The sequence below is a fragment of the Sphaeramia orbicularis genome, chromosome 3 (genome assembly GCF_902148855.1).
Source record: "Sphaeramia orbicularis chromosome 3, fSphaOr1.1, whole genome shotgun sequence".
In the NCBI taxonomy this organism is placed as follows: domain Eukaryota; kingdom Metazoa; phylum Chordata; class Actinopteri; order Kurtiformes; family Apogonidae; genus Sphaeramia; species Sphaeramia orbicularis.
Genome location: NC_043959.1, coordinates 16,044,219 through 16,066,891, shown reverse-complemented (window position 1 = coordinate 16,066,891; position 22,673 = coordinate 16,044,219). Strand labels below are relative to the sequence as shown.

At 45.1% G+C, this 22,673-nt stretch overlaps 1 protein-coding gene across 4 annotated transcripts in view; it reads left to right on the top strand.

Annotated features, from left to right (window-relative positions):
* The first annotated feature begins 2,029 nt into the window (after window positions 1-2,029).
* Window positions 2,030-22,673, top strand: part of adamts17 (ADAM metallopeptidase with thrombospondin type 1 motif, 17) — a 35,683-nt gene continuing 15,039 nt past the window's right edge. For 2 of the 4 annotated variants that reach the window (XM_030121849.1, XM_030121858.1), the window contains exons 1-10: window positions 2,030-2,251; window positions 2,580-2,983; window positions 5,232-5,427; window positions 8,436-8,605; window positions 8,843-8,926; window positions 9,791-9,948; window positions 12,013-12,056; window positions 15,408-15,513; window positions 19,460-19,600; window positions 20,800-20,950. In XM_030121849.1, the coding sequence (XP_029977709.1) occupies window positions 2,194-2,251; window positions 2,580-2,983; window positions 5,232-5,427; window positions 8,436-8,605; window positions 8,843-8,926; window positions 9,791-9,948; window positions 12,013-12,056; window positions 15,408-15,513; window positions 19,460-19,600; window positions 20,800-20,950 (1,512 nt within the window). In that variant the 5' untranslated portion in view covers window positions 2,030-2,193. Of the gene's footprint in view, window positions 2,252-2,579; window positions 2,984-4,451; window positions 4,596-5,231; window positions 5,461-8,435; window positions 8,606-8,842; window positions 8,927-9,790; window positions 9,949-12,012; window positions 12,057-15,407; window positions 15,514-19,459; window positions 19,601-20,799; window positions 20,951-22,673 lie in introns of those variants that run through there. The other 2 variants (XM_030121867.1, XM_030121876.1) reach the window with 2 other exon arrangements.

Below are 22,673 nucleotides of genomic sequence, written 5' to 3'. Positions count from 1 at the left end.
CGTCCCAGACCTGGGCCCAGACCTAGTCCCAGGTCAGTTGTACATCATATGGTTTATTATCAAGGCAGAGCTTTGACACTTTCACCACACCTTCTGTAAAAATCGACCAAACAGGAATTTTACATTAAAAGCAGAAGAAATTCATAGTATTTCTAAGTTAATTACTTTAATCACATACTTTGAGGACATTTCAGATTGTACTTTTCTATTTTTCTGCAGTAAATTTACTTTAACTGCAAAAAATATTCAGTGACATAAAAAAAATGACAGGTGAAGACATTATTCAACTGTGTTTAGAGTAAAAGAACATCAAACCACATCAAACACCAGAAACATCAAACACCAGAAACAACATCAAACACCAGAAATGGCATCAACCACCAGAAACAACATCAACCACCAGAAACGGCATCAAACACCAGAAACAACATCAAACACCATATACAGCATCAAACACCAGAAACAACATCAAACACCATATACAGCATCAAACACCAGAAATGGCATCAAACCCCAGATACAGACTCAAACACCAGAAACAACATCAAACACCAGAAACAGTATCAAACCCCAGAAAGAACATCAAACCCCAGAAACATCAAACATCAAATATGGCATGAAACACCAGAAACAGCATCATACACCAGAAACAGCAATAAACACCGGGAAACAGCATCAAACACCAGAAACAACATCAAACACCAAATATGGCATCAAACACCAGAAACAACATCAAACACCAGAAACAGCATTAAACACCAGAAACAACATCAAACACCAAATACGGCATCAAACACCAGAAACAGCATCAAACACCAGAAACAACATCAACCACCAGATACAGAATCAAACACCAGAAACGGCATCAAACACAGGAAACATCAAACACAAGAAACAACATCAAACACCAGAAACATCAAACACCAGAAACAACATCAAACACCAGAAACGGCATCAAACACCAGAAACCTCATCAAACACCAGAAACAGCATCAAACACCAGAAATAGCATTAAACACCAGAAACAACATCAGACACCAGAAACAACATCAGACACCAGAAACAACATCAGACACCAGAAACAACATCAAACACCAAATACGGCATCAAACACTAGAAGTGGCATCAAACACCATCTCAGAACCCGACACACACCCACAGCAATAACAGCACAATAACACAACAACATAAACACATCCCCTGTGTCCTTGGACTCCTCCCATTAGAGTCTAATTATCACTAATGTTACATCATTAGTTTAATTTCTAATGATTAGACTCATGTTTCATGGATATCTGTGATTGTTCCTGTGATTGTTCCGTCATCGGGCATCTTCTCAACACTGACTCTGGTCTAAACAGACCAATAGGATAATGCCTCTGTGAATCCGTCTTACCAGTCAAACAACAGAACAGAAGGAAAACCCACTGATCAAACACAATCAGTTCAATCTGATTTATACGAATAATGTGTAACTATAAACTATGACCAGAACAAACAAACAAACAAACACGCAAACAAGCAAGCAAACAAACAGTGTTTTACTTGGTTTTACTTTATTCGCCAGTAGTTGTACCTGCATACTGCACTGAACCAGTACTTGTAGTACTTGTACTACAGTATATATCTGTAGTATCTGTACACACACTGGAGTAAACACTGGTTCTGTTTTGAACTGTTCTGTTCTAAACTGAACCCAACTCTGACTTCAAACCTTGAATCTCTCATTTCCAGCTGTGCACAGCGGTGACGGGTCCATAAACGTCTCACCGTGGTGCGTTTACGGTCCGTGTTAACTCCCAGTTCTCCTCACATTGAACGCTTCAAAGCCAACCTTCTGCTTTTCTTCCTCTACTTGAAACCACGTGTAGGGTTTCAACCCCCGGTGGTGACGGACAGCTCCGCGGACCAATCAGAGGGCAGGTCTCCGTGGTGATTGGTGGGGCCAGAGTGGAGTGGGTCCAATGGGAGGTGTGGGGGGTGGGGGAGGGGCGGGGCTGTCCCGGCCCGTGGAGGCGTGGTCAGCTTCCACAAAGTCCGTCCAGTCTAAGTTACTGTACCCGCTCCTTCTTCAGGAAAAGTTGCGCTGTTGTGTCGGTGTTTTGCGCAGCGCTGCGTTCCGCGCAGACCATCCGGACGCCTCCACCAGGGCCTCCATCAGGGCCTCCACCAGGTCCTTCACTACGCTTCATCATGCGTTTCAGCCACGCCACCCATCTGCTGCTCTCCCTGTTCTGCGTCGGAGTGTCGGGTAAGTTCCTCTGGTTCTTTACGCACGAACCCTGCGCCGCGGACGGTCTGGGTCTGCGTCTCCGTTCTCCACATTCCTCTGTTAAAGAACCCGGAGTTCTCCGGGGTGGTAGTGGTAGTGGGGGGGTTCGGAGGGCTGGTCTTCTGGGTGGGTGTACAGTGGTAATGACTTCCACACTGTTTCTAATTGTTGCGGCTGACGTTCAGTGGGTTTGTACGTGGCTGAGTCTGTTCATGGAGTGTGTGTGTGTGTGTGTGTGTGTGTGTGTGTGTGTGTGTGGATGGGGGGGGGGTCCCGCTGTTCTCATGGAAACTGTCTGTCCCCGCAGCCCACTCCGAGCTGGACACGGATGAAGTGACCCCCAGGCTGCTGTCCGGACTGAACGCGCACCTGTCCCGCGACCACACTGTGCGCACACTGCGGCACCGCGGACACGACTCCGCGGGCGCCCCGGGAGGAGGAGGAGGAGGAGGAGGAGGAGGAGGAGGAGGAGGACGACGACACTCTGACCCGGATAACATCCTCCTGTCACTGGTCGCCTTCGGACGGACGCTTGTGCTGAACGTGTCGCGGGACTCGTCGTTCCTGTCTCGGGGCTTCATTGTGGAGCAGCGGCGCCGGGACCAGGACGCACCGGAGGTCCGCGGAGCCGCGGACCGGCTGTGCTTCTACTCCGGCTCCGTCCTCAACCACTCCGCCTCCTTGGCGTCTCTGAGCACCTGCGGAGGTCTGGTGAGTCCACTCACTGTGGTCCAGAACTTTAGTTTGATCTGGTCCAAATGTTGGAACCTCTGTTTAATGCATCTGAGGATTAGGAGGACCCCTGTCCACTGGCCTGTCCACTGGCCTGTCCACTGGTCTGTCCATGGGTCTGTCCTGTATCTGTCCTTCTGTTACTACACAGTACAACACAACAATATAAACACACCACCTGTGTCCTTGGACTCCTCACATTAGAGTCTAATTATCACTAATGTTACATCATTAGTTTAATTTCTATTGATTAGACTCATGTTTCAGGGATATCTGTTTATTGTTCCCGTGATTGTACCGTCATCGTGCATCCTCTCAACATTGACTCTGGTCTAAACGGACCAGTAGGACCAGGCCTCTGTGAATCCATCCGACCAATCAGACGACAGAACAGAAGGAAAACCTACTGATCAGCACAATAAGTTCAATCTGATTTATACGAATAATGTGTAACGCTAAACTATGACCAGAACAAACAAACAAACAAACAAACCAGTCTCAGTTACTGTACTCACTCCTTCTTCAGGAAAAGTTGTGCTGTTGCATTGGTGCTGTTGCATTGGTGCTTTGTGCAGCGCTGTATTCCGCGCAGACCATGCAAACTGTATCTGTGTTACTGTTACTGCAGTACTTTCCATACTGTATTTGTAGTACTACTTTGAACAGTATCAGAGCAGGATCTGAAGGTCCTGGTCCTTCCTGGACCTTGGTCATAGAGATGGGGGCTCTATAGTCTTGGAACAGATTTCCCATAGTTCCCCCACCTATATCGTCTTCATGTTCTCCTGTAAAACCTGTATCTGATGTGTTCTCTGAGCAGGAACATTGTTTTTATCTTGGTAAAGAACACAGATGAATGAGGATGGTCCATATGTGTGGAGTAGGTCACCAGGTCACTAGGTCATCGGCCACATGTTCCAGATGGAGCTGAGGACATGTCCTCTGACCTTTGACCTATTCCATTATAACCTTAACCCTAGGATTCTAAAGAGTTAGAATGTTAATAAACTGAGGCTGATGATGAAACCCAGTAGAACCTCAGACAGATTAGAACCAAGAACAGTAGGAGAACACGGTCTGTGGTTCTAGAGGGTTCTACATGGATGTTCTAAACAGCAGCGGAAGAAAAAACATAGGTGTTAGAAGAACCAAAGAATCACAAAAAACTCTTAGCAACTTTTGTGTTGAGCTGTGATTTGTCGTATTGATCTGTGATTTGTTGTATTGACAGGTGAGTTGTTATGCTAGTTCACTGCCTGTGACCCCCCCAGCCTCTAGTGGTCATTGATGGAATAGCAGGTTTTAACTCTAGTCTGTTCTTCATGTTGTCTGTGTCCATATTGTTGCAGACACAGTGGTATCATTTCATGGCGGTGATTGTGTTGCGTTCTGGTCTCATGTGTTTTCTGTTGCAGAATCCCAGTGGGGGGTAACAGGGCTGAAGCCTGCTGCCGATCCTGCTCAGTAACAGGGCTGATCCCACAATGCATTGCACCGATTACATCAGCGGACAGGAATCGGCTATTTCTGTGCTGCTCCGTATGGAAAAGTTGAAGTGATCCGGCGTTTGGTTCTCCTGCTCGCCGCTCTGGTACCTTCACAATGACAAACAGTATTAGTCCTAAAGTGGCAGCGAAGAAGAGACAAGCGCCGTCTCAGAGTCCTTCACTTTGACCCACTTTAGGGTTAGAAGAGCTGAAACCCTCTGAGCTGTGAATCTGTTAGAATCACCTGGATTTATTCGGTTTTCACCAGTAATCAGAGGGAAACATGAAGCTTTAAGCAGGAACTTTATCAACATATATGTTAAAATAAATGGAATCAGTAACAGAACTTAGAGCATTATGTGGAACTCATGAGGAGAGTCTCTACACAGTGTCTGGAATTGGACTGAACTCATCTGAGTGCTGCAGGAAACACTGAAATAAACCCACTAGCCTAGCCACAGTAATGCTAAGGACTCATAAGAATCCATCCATCCATCCATCCATTTTTCTGCGTGTTATTGTTTCTTCCATTTGTTGTTGTTAATGTTTCTAATGATCTAAAGGAAAACTACTGCAGAGTTCACCTCAGATGCATTAAACCTGAAGTAACACTGAAGTTGGGGAACCCAGTGTTGGCATGAGTGTTCCCTCCTGCCTGTGCTCTCTGTTCACCAAAGACAAAGACAGATTTCCTCTTACCTCAGTCGTATTTGATTGACTTCCATTTGTTTTGTGTCCAGACGGGGCTGATCCACATCGGGGAGGACGTGTTCTTCATCCGCCCTGTTGGAGTTAATGATCCGTCACTTTCCTTCTCCGGCCTCAAACACCATCTGCAGCGACACCGACGCTCCACCATGAGTAGCAGCGACACCCCCCATCCTAACCATCCACGCCCAGACCATCCACATCCTGGATCCTGTGGGACTCGACCAGGTGAGGAGCTGATCCACCAGCATCTGTAGATGGGTGAATATACATCATACTGTCCACTACCAGGTTATTAAATGACCGTTAAAGGATGTTCTGTTGACATGTCCTCAGTTAAAAGACGCCAGGGCTTTCTTATTAGAACCAAACTCACAGGGTTAATATCAGAAGACATGATGTCAGGACGTCAGTGTTTGACCTGATGATCTGGAACCATCCTCATGGTTTGGGGATCATTTGTGATACTGGAGATCAGTGGCTGTGAATAGTGGGTTTAATTTACATTTCAGTTTGTTTTATCTTTAACCTGGTTCCATGTAATATAGGTATTCACCAGCAGGGGTCAGTCTGGTACCAGAACATACTTAGAACCAGAACCACCATGGAACCGACCATATGTATCCACAGACTGGATCAGTCACTGAAGAAAGGATAAAGATCATAGTTTCCACATCTGTATTATGGAATCATCAAGTTTAATTAAACCAAAACTGTGTTGTAAAGATTGATGTGCTGCAACTAAACAGAACTGTTGTAAGCAGCCGTAAGAAAAGTAAAGTAGCACCAACAAGAAAACAGACACTGCACACGGGTATAAACAACACAACACCAAAGAACTACACACTCCCACAGAGCAGAGACAGAGCAGCATTGTCTGTGACGGACAGTAGCTTCAGACGGTGACCGTCAGAGTCTTTGATGGACAGAAGTTTCAAAGGGTGACCGTCATCGTCTGTGATGGACAGTAATTTCAGACGGTGACCGTCAGAGTCTTTGATGGACAGAAGTTCAGACGGTGACCGTCATCGTCTTTGATGGACAGTAGTTTGTTGACTGTCCTCTTCTCTGCAACTGTCACCAGACTCCTGCTTCATGCCAACCACAAAACCTGATCACTCCTGATCAGTTTGTCCAGGCTGAATGAGTCCTTTTGGATGTGCTGCCACCACAGAACACCACAGTGTAGAAGATGATGCTGGCAACCACAGACTGATAGAACGTCCACAGACTGATAGAACATCCACAGAATGATAGAACGTCCATAGACTGGTAGAACATCCACAGGACTTTTTTTGCAGATGTTCGAAGAGTGCAGCCTGCTGAGGAAGTCCAGCTGGCTCTGGTCCCTCTTCTGCAGGTGGTCTGTGTTACATGTCCAGTCCAACTTGTTGTCCAGCCACAGGCTGAGGTATTTGTATCTGTCTACGACCTCAACCTCAACGCCCTCGTTCAAAACTGCTTGTGGATTTGATCTTGACTTCCCAAAGTCAAAGACCAGCTTCATAGTTTTTGAGGTATTGAGCTGTAGATGGTTTCTTTGACACCAAACAGTAAAGTGATCCACCAGACCCCTGTACTTGTCCTCTCGGTCCTTCCTGGTTCACTCCATGATGGACATGTCATCTGCAAACTTCCGTATGTGACACAGCTCTGAGTTGTAACAAACATCTGAGGTGTCCAGGTTGTAGAGGAGAGGACCCAGCACTGTCTCCTGTGGTGCTCCTGTGCTACTGACCACAGTGTCAGACCTTCAACCTGACGTACTATGGTCGCCCTGTCTGTCAGGTAGTCATGGATCCAGGACACCAGGCAGGGGTCCACTTGCATCCTGATCAGTTTGTCCTGAAGCATAAGCGGCTGGATCGTATTAAAGACACAGGAGAAGTCCAGAAAAAGGATCCTAACTGTGCCGCTTCCCTTGTCCAGGTGCAAGTGGGCTTGATGCAGGAGGTACAGAATGGCATCGTCCAACCCAACATCCTCCGATAGGCAAACTGTAGAGAGTCCTGAGCATGCAGAACCTGGGGTCTGAGGAGGTGGAGGAGCAGCCACTCCAGTGTCTTCATCAGCTGTGATGTGAGTTCCACTGGCCTGTAATCATTCAGCTCACTGGGCCAGTTCTTTTAAGGAACTGGAACCATGCAGGATGTCCTCCATGAGGTGGACACTGTCCCCATCTGAAGGCTAAGGTTGAGGATGTGCTGTAGTGGCTCTTCCAGTTCAGCAGCACAGGTCTACAGCATCCGTGGTCACTGTTTGGACCTGCTGCTTTCCTGCTCCGAAGCTTCCTCAGTTCCCCCTGACCTGGTCCACCGTTATGTAGGGAGAAGGCTGTGAGGCAGAGAGGGGGAAGGGGCTACAGTGAGGGTGGGGGGATCTGGTCAAACCAGTTGAAGAAGGCATTGACATTGTTTGCCTCCTTCATTGTCCCCCCTGCTGCTAGCTTAGCTCTGTTAGCTTAGCTCTGTTTTTAGACTAAAACAGCCACAGTAAAACCACTAAACCTCTGTTTTCTGTTGGTTTGTGTCGTCAATAACTGAACTAAAGATCTGTTTGAATCCAACAAACAAGGTCAGAACTGAACAGTTTAGTCTGAACCATGGATCAACAAATGGAAACTTAGCAACAATAAGAACATCCCATAATAACTTTATACCTTCAGAAGCCTCAGAATCACACTGACCCGTGTAGAAGAAACGCTGACTTTTCCATCCAACTCCATTCTTTCATTTACAGCTGAGTCCAGAGCAAACAATGACTCTAGTTTTATCACTTCTGTTCTTTGACTCTGACAGTTGTTTCTTTATGGTTCTCACCCTCAGCTTGACCTTGGCAGGGTGACTCACTACTTCCTCTAGTGGTCACATAAATCCCTGACCCAACGATGGAAATAATTTGACTTCGTATCTGTTCAATCTAATACTTTACAGATGTTTAATATAAATGCTATAAGGATCATTTAGGTCATTTTAATAATAATTTACGGGTAGAACTAGAACATATAGAGCTTTTCCAGAGTTTTGTTTCTGTTCTGTTATGTCTTTGTTTGTGTTTGTGATGTCCTTTACACTGAATCTAAACCTGGGAAGTGAAGTCTTGTGTCAGTGTTGAGCTCTAGCCAGTGTTTCAGCTGTTTCAAGTCTGTTTCACCTGTTTCAAGTCTGTTTCAGCTGTTTTAACTGTGTTTCAGCTGTTTCAGCTCTGTTTCAGCTCTGCCTGTCTGCCTGCGATAGGGAAGAAGAAGGACAGGGGGTGTAAAGGTGAGGAAGGTCGTGGGAAAAGAAACTCCATCCGCCTCCAGGAGGCGTACACGGTGGAGACGGTGGTGGTGGCTGACTCTAACATGGTCCAGTACCACGGCGCTGAGGCAGCCCAGAGGTTCCTCCTCACCGTCATGAACATGGTGAGTTCTCCTCCCATTGGACCAAGAACATCATATGACCAAGTGTTTATCTAGATGTTCTAAGTGTTTATCTAGATGTTCTAAGTGTTTATCTTTGTTCTAAGTGTTTATCTAGATGTTCTAAGTGTTTATCCAGATGTTCTAAGTGTTTATCTAGATGTTCTAAGTGTTCATCTAGATGTTCTAAGTGTTCATCTTCTCTGTTTCTGTTTCTTGTATGACGGTCTCCATGTTCAGGTCTACAACATGTTCCACCACCAGAGTCTTGGAACCAGGATCAACATACGAGTCACTAAGCTGGTTTTGCTTCACAGCCGCCCAGTAAGACTGACCTCTGACCCCCACTGACCCCCCCCCCCCCCCCCCCCCCCACACACACACACACACACACCTTAAGACTTACATAACAGTCTGAGCAGTTGGTGACTCCACCCTGTGAACAACAGTGTTTTGGGGATTTGTCCATAATTAATGACATATTTGACCCAGTTTGACCCAGTACAGTCCAGAACCATCTGACATATTTGACCCAGTACAGTCCAGAACCATCTGATATGGTTGACCCAGTACAGTCCAGAACTATCTGACATGTTTGACCCAGTACAGTCCAGATCCATCTGACATGATTGACCCAGTACAGTCCAGAACCATCTGATATGTTTGACCCAGTACAGTCCAGAACTGTCTGACATGTTTGACCCAGTACAGTCCAGAACCATCTGACATATTTGACTCAGTACAGTTCAGAACTATCTGACATGTTTGACCCAGTACAGTCCAGAACCATCTGATATGTTTGACCCAGTACAGTCCAGAACTATCTGACATGTTTGACCCAGTACAGTCCAGAACCATCTGACATGTTTGACCCAGTACAGTCCACATAATTACACTGTGTAGTAAAGGGCAACAAGAACACCATGAAATCTGGATCACTGTGGAGAACCTTCAGACCACATCCAGAACCACAACCAGCTTAAATCTAGACCTGAACCAGAACCAGCATTCATCCAGACCTAATTGAACCATATGGGTCTGGATCAGTGTGGAGAACCCTCAGATCAGATTTAGACCCAGCATTCATCTAGACCTGATGGAGCCACATGGGTCTGGAACAGTTTGGAGAACCCTGAGGTAGACCTGTTGTGTTGATGTTCCCTTTTCTTGGTGTGCGTTTGTTTCCAGGAGAAGCTGAAGGTGGGTCATCATGGGGAGAGGTCTCTGGAGAGCTTCTGTCAGTGGCAGTTCCAGGAGTTCTGGGGGTCCCGGTACCTGGGCACCAACCATGTCCCCGGCGGAAGGGACGACGTCCCCCCAGTGGACACCGCTGTGCTGGTCACCAGGTACGAACATGTTAAAGTGAAGATCTAAGTCCTGACAAACAGGAAGTGGTCTGTGGGCACAGGCCTCTCATTGGATGATTCTTTCAGTCTGACTCCTCCTCCTTTTTTCTGTTTTTTTTTTTTTTTTTTTTCTGTCACTTTATAAAACAACTGTTTCTGAGCTAAAAATGCAACTGGCCTCAGATGGCAGCTTAATGCTGCTAATGTGCTAATGGCTAATGCTAATACATGGTTCTGTGGGTAAAATGCACAGACTGTTTTTACTGCAGGGTTGAAGAAGGGAGTTAAGCTTTAAAAGATGGATATTTACTGTTAAATATTATTAAAATGACCTAAAATGATCCTGGTAATATTTATAATAAACATCTGTGATTTATTAGATTGAACAGATATGAAGGGAATTTAGGTGACCACTAGCGAAAATAATGAGTCACTCTGCCTAGGCCAAGTTGAAGATGAGAACCATAAAGAAACAACTGTCAGAGTCAAAGAACAGAAGTGATAAAACTAGAGTCATTGTTTTCTCTGGACTCAGCTGTAAATGGACTGAATGCCAGTGTTTCTTCTATTCAGTTGGATTCTGAGGCTGATGAAGGTTTGAAGTTCTTACCCTTAGTCACACTGGTTGCAGGGTGTTGTCATCAGTTGGTCATCTGTCCGTCCGTCCATCCGTCTGTCTGTCCAAAAACTTAGGCATGGACTGATAAGTCAGGCTGAGGGTTTTCAAGTGCGCGCACCTTATGTTTATGAGATGTTCATATCGTTGCTAAGTTTCCGTTCAGATTAAACTGTTCAGTTCTGACGTTGTTTGTTGGATTCAAACAGATCTTTAGTTCAGTTATTGACAACACAAACCAACAGGAAACAGAGGTTTAGTGATTTTACTGTGACTGTTTTAGTCTAAAAACGGAGCTAAGCTAGCAGAGCTAAGGTAACAGACATTATCAGACACTGTTACTGACGTTGCTTCGTTAATATTAATTTTGTCCATCAACTGGATTTTTAATTTACTAACATGTTTTGTTTTTCCACTTATTCTTGCTACGTTTTTTATCTTCTCTAAACCAATTAGAAGTCCTGTGCCTCCAACAAGCGCTTTCAACCTTCTTTTACTTCTGAATTGTGTTTATCGTACACCAACTTCGACAGTACATGAGGTTTCACATGCACTTGTCCAACTGTAAAACTGAGAACTTCCACATGAGCCTCCATGGTTGAAAAAACCACCTGTAAACAGGATATGAGTGAATATCTACACCTGTTAACTACTGGTCTATTCACACAGGATCAGTTTTATCTGGGCTCTTTTTCCATTTTACAGAAGGTCAAAGTTTCTGTAATGTTTGCTGACATTGTGCGGTAATGGTTAATACATGCAGACGGGACTCAGACCTGTGTCAGTTAATACTGTACCCTCGGACCCATGTCCAACTAACTCCATCTGAATAAGGCTGAGGAGTTTAATTAAACTGGATAATTCACTAAAACAGATGAAACTATGACTTTGATCCGTTCTTCACTGACTGATCCAGTCTGTGGATCCACAGGATTGGTTCCATGGTGGTTCTGGTTCTGAGTGTGTTCTGGTACCAGACTGACCCCTGCTAGTGGAACATTAGTACTTCACAGAACCCCTTTAAGGTTCAGGGTAAATTGTGATGTTTCTACGGAGATTGCTTCTGTCATTGGATCCACGGTGCAGATGGGATCAGTTTAAAGAAGTGGTTTAACCCAGTGGTCGAAGTGTTCTGATCCAGTTAACAAGAAGTGGCTTAACCTAAGAGTCCAACTGTTCTGATCCAGTTAAACTTCGCTCAGATCTGAGAGTCAATGGAACGATGGAATAGAACAGTTTTAACCAAAGCTGCCGGTCAGAGATTTAATAAAACTGGACAGAGAGGAGGAGGAAGAAGTCCTCTTCTTCCTCCTCCTCTTCCTCTTCTTCCTCTTCTTCCTTCTCCTCCTCCTCCTCCTGTTCTACTGGATCAAACAGAACATGTCCTACAGATCCATGTCATGAACCAATGTTCTTCACAGAACACTGACTCTGTGTTTGTGTTTCAGGACAGACTTCTGCGTTCATAAAGACGAACCCTGTGACACCGTGGGTGAGTGTTCTCTTATATTCTATTCTGTGGATGTTCTACTTCATGATTGTCATCTTCATTTATAACTGGATCCCAGGTTCTACTGACATTGGGTTTAATTGGACCTCAGGGCAAAAACATGATGTTGGAGATCAGAGCATATTCAGAACTCATGGAACCACGACTGGTTTCACCAGAACAACCCAAAAGGTTCGGAGGTACAGGGTTGGTTCTGTGTGGTTCTGAACAGCTGTGGTTCTGTTCATCTGTGGTTTTGTTCATCTATAGTTCTGTTCATCTGAGGTTCTGTACAGCTGTGGTTCTGTACAGCTGTGGTTCTGTTCATCTGTGGTTCTGTATAGAGCGGGTTAGATTTAGACTATGGAAGGTTTGGTTTTTAGCTCGTTAATACAGACTTTAATCAAACATTTCAAATATAAATATAATTATCATCGTTTTTCCTTCAGGTTTTTCTGAATAATCCACATTAAAACATCTTCAAACGTGTCATGGTTCATGTTTCCACTGAATGAACATCTCTGCCTTGTGTTGACCCGTTGCCATGGCGATAATGTCTGTTGTCATTCACCATTTGTTGAGCTCAGAGGGAACAGACTGTGGGGTCAAAGGTCAGAGGTCAGGGGTCGACCATGGCTGTTTGCTGGTTCTGTTTTTGGAGGCAGTTCTAAGGCAGTACTATGGCAGTACTATGGCAGTACTATGAATGTAATGTACACATGAAGTACAACAACTTAATATTTTACGTATATTTAAAGTTTTTGAAGCTGTTCGTCTAAACTGAACCTCTGTCTCAAACATAATTGAACATAAACATAATGAACTGATTCCAGAGTTTTGGTCTTATGTCATATTTATAGATGGATTGTTGACGATGGATGTTGATGTAAGGAACAATCGTCCTGAACTTGCATGCATCAGATCTATGTTCACAGGTTTATCAAGTACACGGGTGCCTCTAGACCACAGTCCAGATCTGAGGACTAGTGTTGGATTAGAACATGGCTGAAGGCCTCTGTTCCTGGTGTAGAACCACATACGTAGGTGTAGACGTGGTCCGTCCTTGGATCAGAAGAAGACAGACTGATTCCATGGGGTTACTGTGAGGAGGGGGAGGAGCTTAGAGAACGTTCTGTAGTATAACAATGAAACCCAGTTTGACTTTAGATCTGGTTTTAGTTTTTATTTCCAGTTTTCAGAACGTCCAGACTCTTCTGGATCTGTGGTTTGAACACGTTTGACTTCTGAGTCCTGATCCAGTTGGACCTGGTTTAACTGTCCCAGTTTCAGCTTTAACTGTGAACATGTCTTGTCATAGGACAGGAAACAGAGATGACTCCCCCGTCTTCATTCACACTCACTGGAGAAAAGTCACATGTCCACGAGAAGACAAACCCATGTCCAAACATGTCCACACAGCCCAGAGAAGGTTCAGGAAACACCACAATGCATGATGGGTAAAAGGCCAAGGTACAGAATGAAGACGCTCTCTGGACTTCACTGATCCTGGTCCACGTAGACTGGTTTCCGCTGTGCAGGTCCAGGGACCAGCTTCAGATCTAAACCAGGACCTGGTCTACAGCCCTGAGGCCTGTTCTGGACTTTGGGATCTGGGTTTCGTGTTCTGGACCCACCCACATCTGTCCAGGTTTGGACTCGAGGTTTATGATGCACGTTGAACCAACCACCCAATCATTTAGTGATATTTTACCACAGTTGGATCCACTTTATGGCAGTGTTTTCAGTGGTGGTGAGTGTGCTGTTGTGGTTTATTGTTGGTTCTATTGTTCTATCGTTCTATTGTTCTATTGTTCCCTTTACTGTCCAGACTCTCAGATTAGAAGATCTGATTCCTGTGACATGTGACTGTTTCCACATTGGTTCTAAACCAGTTTATTTGTGTTGAAACACTGACACCTATTCTTACCAGAACATCATCGGTTCTATGTTTGAGGAGCTTTGATCAGAGAACCATTGTCTCACAAACACGTTTAAGAAAACATCGGTATGAATCTAGTACATGAGGAGAGCCAGTGCTGCTAGTTTCTCTAATGCAGTGGGTCCTAAGCTTTTTTACTCTCAGCCACACCCCACATAAGCCAATTGACCTCTGACACTGACCTCTGACCTCAGACCTCTAACACTGACCTCTGACCTCTAACACTGACCCTAACACTGACCTCTGACTCTGACCTCTGACCCTAACCCTGACCTTTGACCTTGATCCTAACCCTGACCCTGTGTTTATGTGTTTGAACATGTGTTTGTGTTAAAATGTGTGTTTGTGTTTAAACATGTGTTTGTGTTTGAACATGTGCTCATCTGTGTGAAACGTAGACGTTGAAGGTTCACATTTACTACAGACTTTTTGTTTAGCTCCACCTCCACATTATTTCATGGTCATGGAAGTGGCTGCAGGAGGCCACGCCCCCACTGTGCGCCGCCCCAATAACCTGATAATCTTCTACACAGTGAGAACACTCCAGCTCTTTGTCTCTGAGGGTCTGAAGTGTGTGACCCACTTTAAACCTCACAGAAGTAGAAGCCCCCCCCCCCCCACACCCCCGTGCAACCTGAAACACTATGTAAGAACAAGGACCCAACCATCCACACCTTCAGCTCTACTGAACACACATGAACATACAGTGGATAACAGTGAAATATGATGGAAGAAGCACTTTTACATCAACGTTTACAGGAATGAGAGTCAAAGACATTTATTTGCTGGGTTTATGGACTGTGTTTATTTACTGTGTTTATTCTGTCATTCTGTTATTATACTGTTTTTTTTTCCTCTGCTCCTCCTCCTGGGACACAGAACTGTGATGTTTGTGGCATTTCAGTGACGGAAATGTTGGATAAATGTGACCTGGCCATTTAGACTGAAGTCACATTGGAAAATATCAGATAGGAATCAGATTTAGGACCACATATGAAAGTGGTCTGGGTCAGATTTAGGACCACATGTGAAAGTGGTCCGGGTCAGATTTAGGACCACATATGAAAGTGGTCCGGGTCAGATTTAGGACCACATATGAAAGTGGTCCGGGTCAGATTTCAGACCACATGCGAAACTGGTCTGGGTCAGATTTAGGAACACATGAAAGTGGTCTGGGTCAGATTAGTGCTGTTCAGACTGTCTGTAACAGATCCGATCCAGGTCACATATGGACACATTTACCTTCAGTGTGAACGGAGCCTTATTCATAATCATCTTAAACACTATAAAGATATAAAACATCTATTGTCTAAGCATTTTACTGGAGGTGGAGATGAGGGGGCTGTTGGAGTCCCCCCAGGCCCTGTCATAGGACCCTATGGGGTGTAACCTGTTTTCATGTCACTGTCTTACAGGCATCGCTTACCTGGGCGGAGCCTGCAGTGCCAAGAGGAAGTGTGTGTTAGCAGAAGACAACGGGCTGAACCTGGCCTTCACCATCGCTCATGAGCTCGGACACAAGTAACCTTTGACCTCATTTAGGTTTTCAAAGCTTTGGTCACCCACTAGTAAAAAGGGTTTAACGTTCAATGAAGTGTGTTATCAGTGCAGAAAAAACCCCTGGACTGGACTGGAACAGCACAAATAGAATACAGTCAAATATGAGGAATACAGCTGATGCAACATGTCAACGTTGGACACAGTTTTATTTTATCCACTGTTAAAATAAACATCTGAGAGTTTTAGTATAATAAAACTTGATGATTCCATAAAACAGATTCAAAGATTCAAAGCGTGTTACTGTCATGTGTTCAGTCAACAGGTGTAAAACAGAAATAGAATAGAATAGAATAAATAGAATAGTTTAACTAGAGAATTAAAACAAACAAAACAAAGTGGCATTTAAAAATGGTATGCAAAAGAAAATAGGCATAAAACTATAAAAATATAAACTACTATTACTAAGAGAAAAATATACATTTACATAAATCCCAGGTCTGGTCACAGGTGGAATATAAAAACTATATAGAACCCATTCAATAATAATGCTTGTTCGTGTAGCTGAGCCACTTTGCATAATGTTAAAAGTAGTTTGTTTAATGTTATATGGTCTGTTGGCTAACCCGCTAATTAGCCAATTGTTATCAAGTAGCTGAAGTTATTTTGTGGAGTTTCCATGAGTGTTAGCTGGTGTGGTCCATGTGTTCAATAAGTAGCATTAGCTTTAGCGATAGTCACTCCCCCCTCTGCCCCACCTCCACCTTCTTATCCAAATATGGACACTAGTGTCTCAGTTACGCCAAACTCCACTGAACGGTCCATGAACCTGGGAGTGTCCATCAGGGCCTCACCTCAGGCCCACGGTCTTTTACTTGGCATCATGAATCTCAGAATACCACAGTTCCGTTAGAGGAACGTCAAAAACAGGTGAGTCCACCATACCATAAGATCCATCAGTCTGGACCATAATCCAGACCCCCAGACCCTCATACCCTAAGTCCTCCAGACCTCAGGCCCTTAGACCTCCAGGTCCTTAGATCACAAGTGCCCTAGGCCCCTAGACCTCCAGACCCTCAAACCCCCAGTCCCCTGGAACCTCAGACCTCCAAACCCTCAGGCCCCCAGACCCCCATACCCCTAGACCCTCAGACCCCCAGACCCTCATAACTCCAGTCCCCTAGTCCCCCCCCCCCCCCAGACCCTTGGACCCCCAGACCCTCAGATCCTGGTTCTCTCTGAGCGCTCTTCGGTAGTAGATCAGAGCCTTTGTTCGGTGAGGTGGTCTGGTCACTCCATAACAAACATTGTGTTTTTGGATTTACATCCTGGTCTCCTGGAGATGTTTTCTCTGCCTTCTGTCCACAAACAACTGGCGGACACGTTCTCCACTCATGTTTTCTGTGACAACAAGCTCAGACTCTGACTAGAACATAATCCAGACCTAGAGGAAAACCTGGGTTCTTCTGTTTCTTAGTGAACTGTGTAGAGTCCTGGTCCAGTCCATGAAGGACTAGTGTGGTTCTAAATGTCCTTCAAAAAAAACCCCCACAGAAATTCAGTTTGATTTTTTTCATTTTCCTGGTTTTTCTGTCCAAGATTAGGGTCAGGGTTAGGAACAGGGTTAGGCACAGGGTTGGGAACAGGGTTTGGGGGTTAGGTTTGGGAGCAGGGTTAGGGTTAGGAACAGGGTTAGGAGCAGGGTTAGGAACAAGGTTAGGAGGTTAGGAACAGGGTTAGGGGTTCAGGTTAGGAACAGGGTTAGGGGGTTAGGGTTAGGAACAGGGTTAAGGGGTTAGGAACTGGGTTAAGGGTTAGGGTTAGGAACAGGGTTAGGGGGTTAGGAACTGGGTTAAGGGTTAGGGTTGGGGGGGTTGGTGTTAGGAACAGGGTTAGGGGGTTAAGGTTAGGAATAGGGTTAGGGTTAGGAACAGGGTTAGTGTTAGGAACAGGGTCTAGGTTCTGTGTCTGGGCCTGAATGAGCTGATATGGGTTTGTGTTCCTACAGAGGAATGTTCCGTGTGACCTGATCCTGGTCATATCCTTCAGTTCTAAAGAAGCTTTTCCTTCCAGATAATAACACTGATCTGTTCCGTCTGCTCATAGGGCAGAGAACCATCTGCACAGATTTACAACAAATATGAGTCTGAAACCTATGTCTGCAATGCTTTCATTTCTACAGACAAATGCGTCTCCACTTGCATTTATTAGTTTGGGAGTGGGTCTGAGTTGAGAGCAGGTTGTTGTTTTTAATTTGCAGATGTAGGTCAGAGTCTGAGGAGGAAATAGTGACGTGGTCTGTGTGAAAAACACTGTGGTCCATGTCAGAACTACCTACTGTTCAGTAGGGTTAGGATTAGGGTCAAGGTCAGGGTTAGGGTTAGAGTCAGGATTAGGGTCAGGATTAGTGTCAGGGTTAGGGTCAGGGTTAGGGTTAGAGTCAGTCAGGGCCAGGGTTGGGGTCAGGGTCAGGGTTAGGGTTATGGTTAACAGTATTATCCACCGTGTCCACAGTTTGGACAACGACTGTGGACAGTATTATCTTGATGAGTATGATCTTTCATGGAGTTTGTTTTTTAGGTTTTACATTAATGACAGATGTATTATTTCTACAACTCAGTATCATGTTGTATCATGAAAATATAAGATTTTTATTGAAAGTGAAAATATCAGCAGCATTGTGGACTTTAGGAATTAATTTAATATTTACCTGCAAGGGAAACCTGGCTTCCCCTAAAATTACGAAAATTAAATAGTTAGATATGTACGGTTGTGTTGACATTTTATTGACTACAAATGTGTTAGAACACGTTCATCTCAAAGATGAGTTCGTTCAGAATCAGCTTTATCACAACTCAACGGACTCGATGTTGTTCACTTCTCCTCCATTCCCGTGTCTCTGTTTTCTCATTCGATTTCACAGCAGAATGTGCGACGGTATTAAACTGAACTGTGTCAGTGAAGGAGTAGATATGATAGATCTCAGTGCATTTGTCTGTAGACGCCGGGCGTCTATGGGCTTCAGTGGGACTGACTGGAAGTTTTTTTCATTGCCTCAAAACTGGATGGTAATTGGATAAATGCCACGATGTTGTCCTGCCCCTGGATGCCGGGCGTCTCTGGGGGTGAATGGAGCTGTGAGCGGAGCTCGGCCGGGCTGGACACCAGAATCCCACGTGCTGATTGGAGGATCAGTCGAAAGGCTGAATCCCGTTTGATTGACAGCTGTTTTCAGATCTCCTCCTTCACTGACACAGTTCAGTTTAATACCGTCACACATTCTGCTGTGAAATCAAGAGAGAAACCACTACGAAATTACTCGTTCATTTCTTGCACTGTAAATAAAACACACTCATTGGACTTCCTTGTTTCAATTGAACATAATTTCAGCGTTTTCTTGTTTCAGTTACATAATTTAATCATTTCTTGTTCAGTTTAATATCGTTTTGTAGATAGTTAAATCAATCATACTGTCGGCTAGGTTGGAGTGAAAGGAGCATCTGTAGTTTAAAAAGGCTGAAGTCTCACACTCACAACACAATGGGCCAAGGCAATCTAAGCAGCCTGGCTCTGCTGGACATTCAGAGGACACCGGTCCAGTCCCTGAAAAAGACTCCTACTTGGTACGATAAGGTCACTGACCATTTTCTTAAAAAGGAATAGAGGGATGAATTTATGTTTAAATAACCTGACTTTTTTTTTTTTGATGTAAGCCGACAATGAGCTTCCCCTGTCTGAAAGATGACCAGCCGCCACTGATATTTACTCCATCAAACGTCCTCCAGTGGATGCTGGTCTTCAGCAGATGTTTTTTTGTCACCTTTAAGTGTTTTTATTTTTGTATCAATTTTTATTTTACTTGTTGATGTTGAATCATATTTAACTAAAATCTATATAAGGGTCAATGCTGCTGACATCAGTTCTTTTTTTATGGGAAAATAAACAGTTTGTGTGTTTGTGTCGACTGTAGTATGGGAATGAGTCACGATGACGACCACGCCTCCTGCACTGGCCACTCCCACATCATGTCTGGTGAATGGGTGAAGGGCAGAAACCCCAGCGACCTGTCGTGGTCGTCCTGCAGTAGGGATGACCTGGAGAACTTCCTCAGGTGAGCCCTGATAAACCTAGACCTGATCCAGGTTCAGAGGACCTGACCCAGAACCTAGACCTGATCAATGTTCAGATGACCTGACCCTGAACCTGATCCAGGTTCAGAAAACCTGGCCCTGAACCTAAACCTGATCCAGGTTCAGATGACCTGACCCTGAACCTGATCCAGGAGGCGATCACAGCAGTGTCTGAGGAGTGACCTCCATGTTTAGGTGAAAACCGTCAAACATTCTTGGGGTTCATGAGGGTCTGGTCCAGGTCCTCATTGGAACAGATCTGAGACTTGAGGTGATGTTGTTTTTTGCTCAAGTCGTCATCTAAAGCCTGAAGAGCTCATATGGTCTATGCAGCTCCCATACATTCTGTTTAGTTTATATAATGTTTACTCAAAATCCACAATTATCTGAGACACTTTCCAAACTAAGACCATGTTGACAGAGAATCCAACAAATCAAAACCCTAATGAACAGCAAAGAGGAAATACTAGGGTGGGGGTAGGTTTGAGAAGAGGTGTTCAGCACATCATTGGTCCACCGTTGATCCAGGGTGGTCACCACTCCACCTTTAGTCCACGGTGGTCACCAGTCCACCTTTAGTGTATGATGGTCACCAGTCCACCTTTAGTCCACAGTGGTCACCAGTCCACCATTAGTCCAGGGTGGTCACCAGTCCACCATTAGTCCAGGCTGGTCACCAGTTCACCACTAGTCCAGGGCGGTCAATAGTCCCCCATTAGTCCAGTATGGTCACCGGTCCACCATTAGTGCTGGGTGGTCACCAGTCCACCATTAGTGCTGGGTGGTCACCAGTCCACCATTAGTCCAGGATGATCACCAGTCCACCAGTAGTCCAGGGTGGTCACCAGTCCATCATTAGTCCAGGGTGGTCACCAGTCCACCATTAGTGCTGAGTGGCCACCAGTCCACCGTTAGTGCAGAATGGTCACCAGTCCACTATTAGTCCACGATGGTCACCAGTCCACCATTAGTCCAGGGCAGTCAACAGTCCACCATTAGTCCATGGTGGTCACCAGTCCACCATTAGTCCACGGTGGTCACCAGTCCACCATTAGTCCAGGGTGGTCACCATAGTCCAGAGTGGTCTCCAGTCCACCATTAGTCCAGGGCAGTCAACAGTCCACCATTAGTCCACCTTCCATGATTGGCCCTCCTCCTTGTGGACGTGTCCCTCCATCAGGTCCAAAGCCAGTGCATGCCTTCTTCACACGGACCCGAGGAGCCGGTACCAGGTCCGCCTGCCGCCAAAGCTTCCTGGGATGCACTACAGTGTGGACGAACAGTGTCAGATCCTGTTTGGAACCAACACCACGTTCTGCAACGACATGGAGGTAGGAGGTTCCTTCATATTTACTGTCCCCTGTTTGACGTCATGTTTCAGAGACATAAACCCTTGGACTTTCAGGAACAGCTCAGGTTTTCTGTTTGGAACTAAAATATCTTAAAATAGCTTGTCTTCAAGTATTATTCAGTTAGTTCTGAGTCTTAATGTCAATGGAAAAGAACATTGTTTCAAAACAAACAAAAAGTTTATTAAAAATGATTGAGGTGCGACAGTTTTTAAGTGCAAACAGCAGAAATGGGACTTTTACTGGAAATGAAACCACTGGATCGTTCCATTTCGGTCACAGTTTGAAGGATGTTTGTTTTTTCTGATTGGTCATGATGTTGTGATGTCATCGGCAAAGGCTGCCAGGTTGGTCCTGGTTTCTACAAGGGTTTGGAAAAACTCCAGCAGCTGCAGGAAAAACAGCCAAAGAGTCTGAAGTCAACAACTGTTGTGTGTAGTTTGTTTTGTGTCTCCGTCTTCAGTTGTAAAAATGCTTCAGATTCCAGGCCTTGGTGACGGAGGTGTGATATTGCAGGTTGGAGCCGTGAATCCACCTGGTAATGACTTAATACATGGTCTGGGGTGCAGGTGGAGCCTCAGGCCTGTTGTTAGATGGAGGTCCTGCCAGTCCTATTCAGACTCCACTGTTCTGTTTCATATTTGGTGTGTTCTCCAGGTTCTTCAGGTGCCTCAGGGTTGAACACTTTAACACCATGTGAATGTCAGAAGACCTCCGTTTACCTCAACATCACACAGAACCAGCTTGGTCCAGATCGGTTCTACACAAGACTCAGGCATCCATTTGTGATGTAGAGGAACTGGACGGGACAGGAATGTGTTTGTGTCATGGGATTGGAATGGGAAGCACAACCCCACTGATGTAGAACCACCTCATTTATCACCAACTCCACTAAACTTAAGACTGCGTTAAACGTAGATGCACAATGTAGAACAAACAAACAAAAATGGAGAAAATGGATCATCTTAACCAAACCAAAAAAGGAATAAACGTCATCATCAACTGACAGCATCAACACATCTCAAAATTGTTAGGACGGGAGAGACTGTCAGAAGTAAAGATGGACAGAGGTTCATCCAAAGAGGAAAACTGAGTTTAAACCGAAGAACGATGTCAGAATATTCTTCGTCAACGCTTTGAACATCTCATCTACAGACCATAATAGAACCAACAGATTCAACCAACAGAGAATCTGTGTAAACCTCTGTTGACAAGGGTCGAGGCTGAACCTCAGTCCTAGATGTGGCTGGTCCTCAGGTCCTGGATGTGGCTGGTCTTCAGGTCCTGGATGTGGCTGGTCTTCAGGTCCTGGGTGTGGCTGGCCTTCAGGTCCTGGGTGTGGCTGGTCTTCAGGTCCTCAGGCTGCCCTACATTCAAACAACACCTGACCCTGTGGTCCAACCAGTGCTTGGGCTGAGGAACACGTCCACAAACCACCGACAGAACACAAATGCTGCTCAAAGCTCCATGTAAAGGAGAACCACATGTGACCATGATCCAGAACCTTCCAGAAGTCTTCTCTGGACCGAAGCTCATTCAAATGGACTGAGGTGTAAAACTGTTGATTCACCTAAAAACAATTTACGGGTTTTGATGTTGACGAGGATGTGCTGAATTCAATGAAATCAACACATTCCTGATCTAGAAGATCCCATGATGTTTAGATTAGATCCTGGAGATCACAGAGTGATGGTGGAGCTGATGC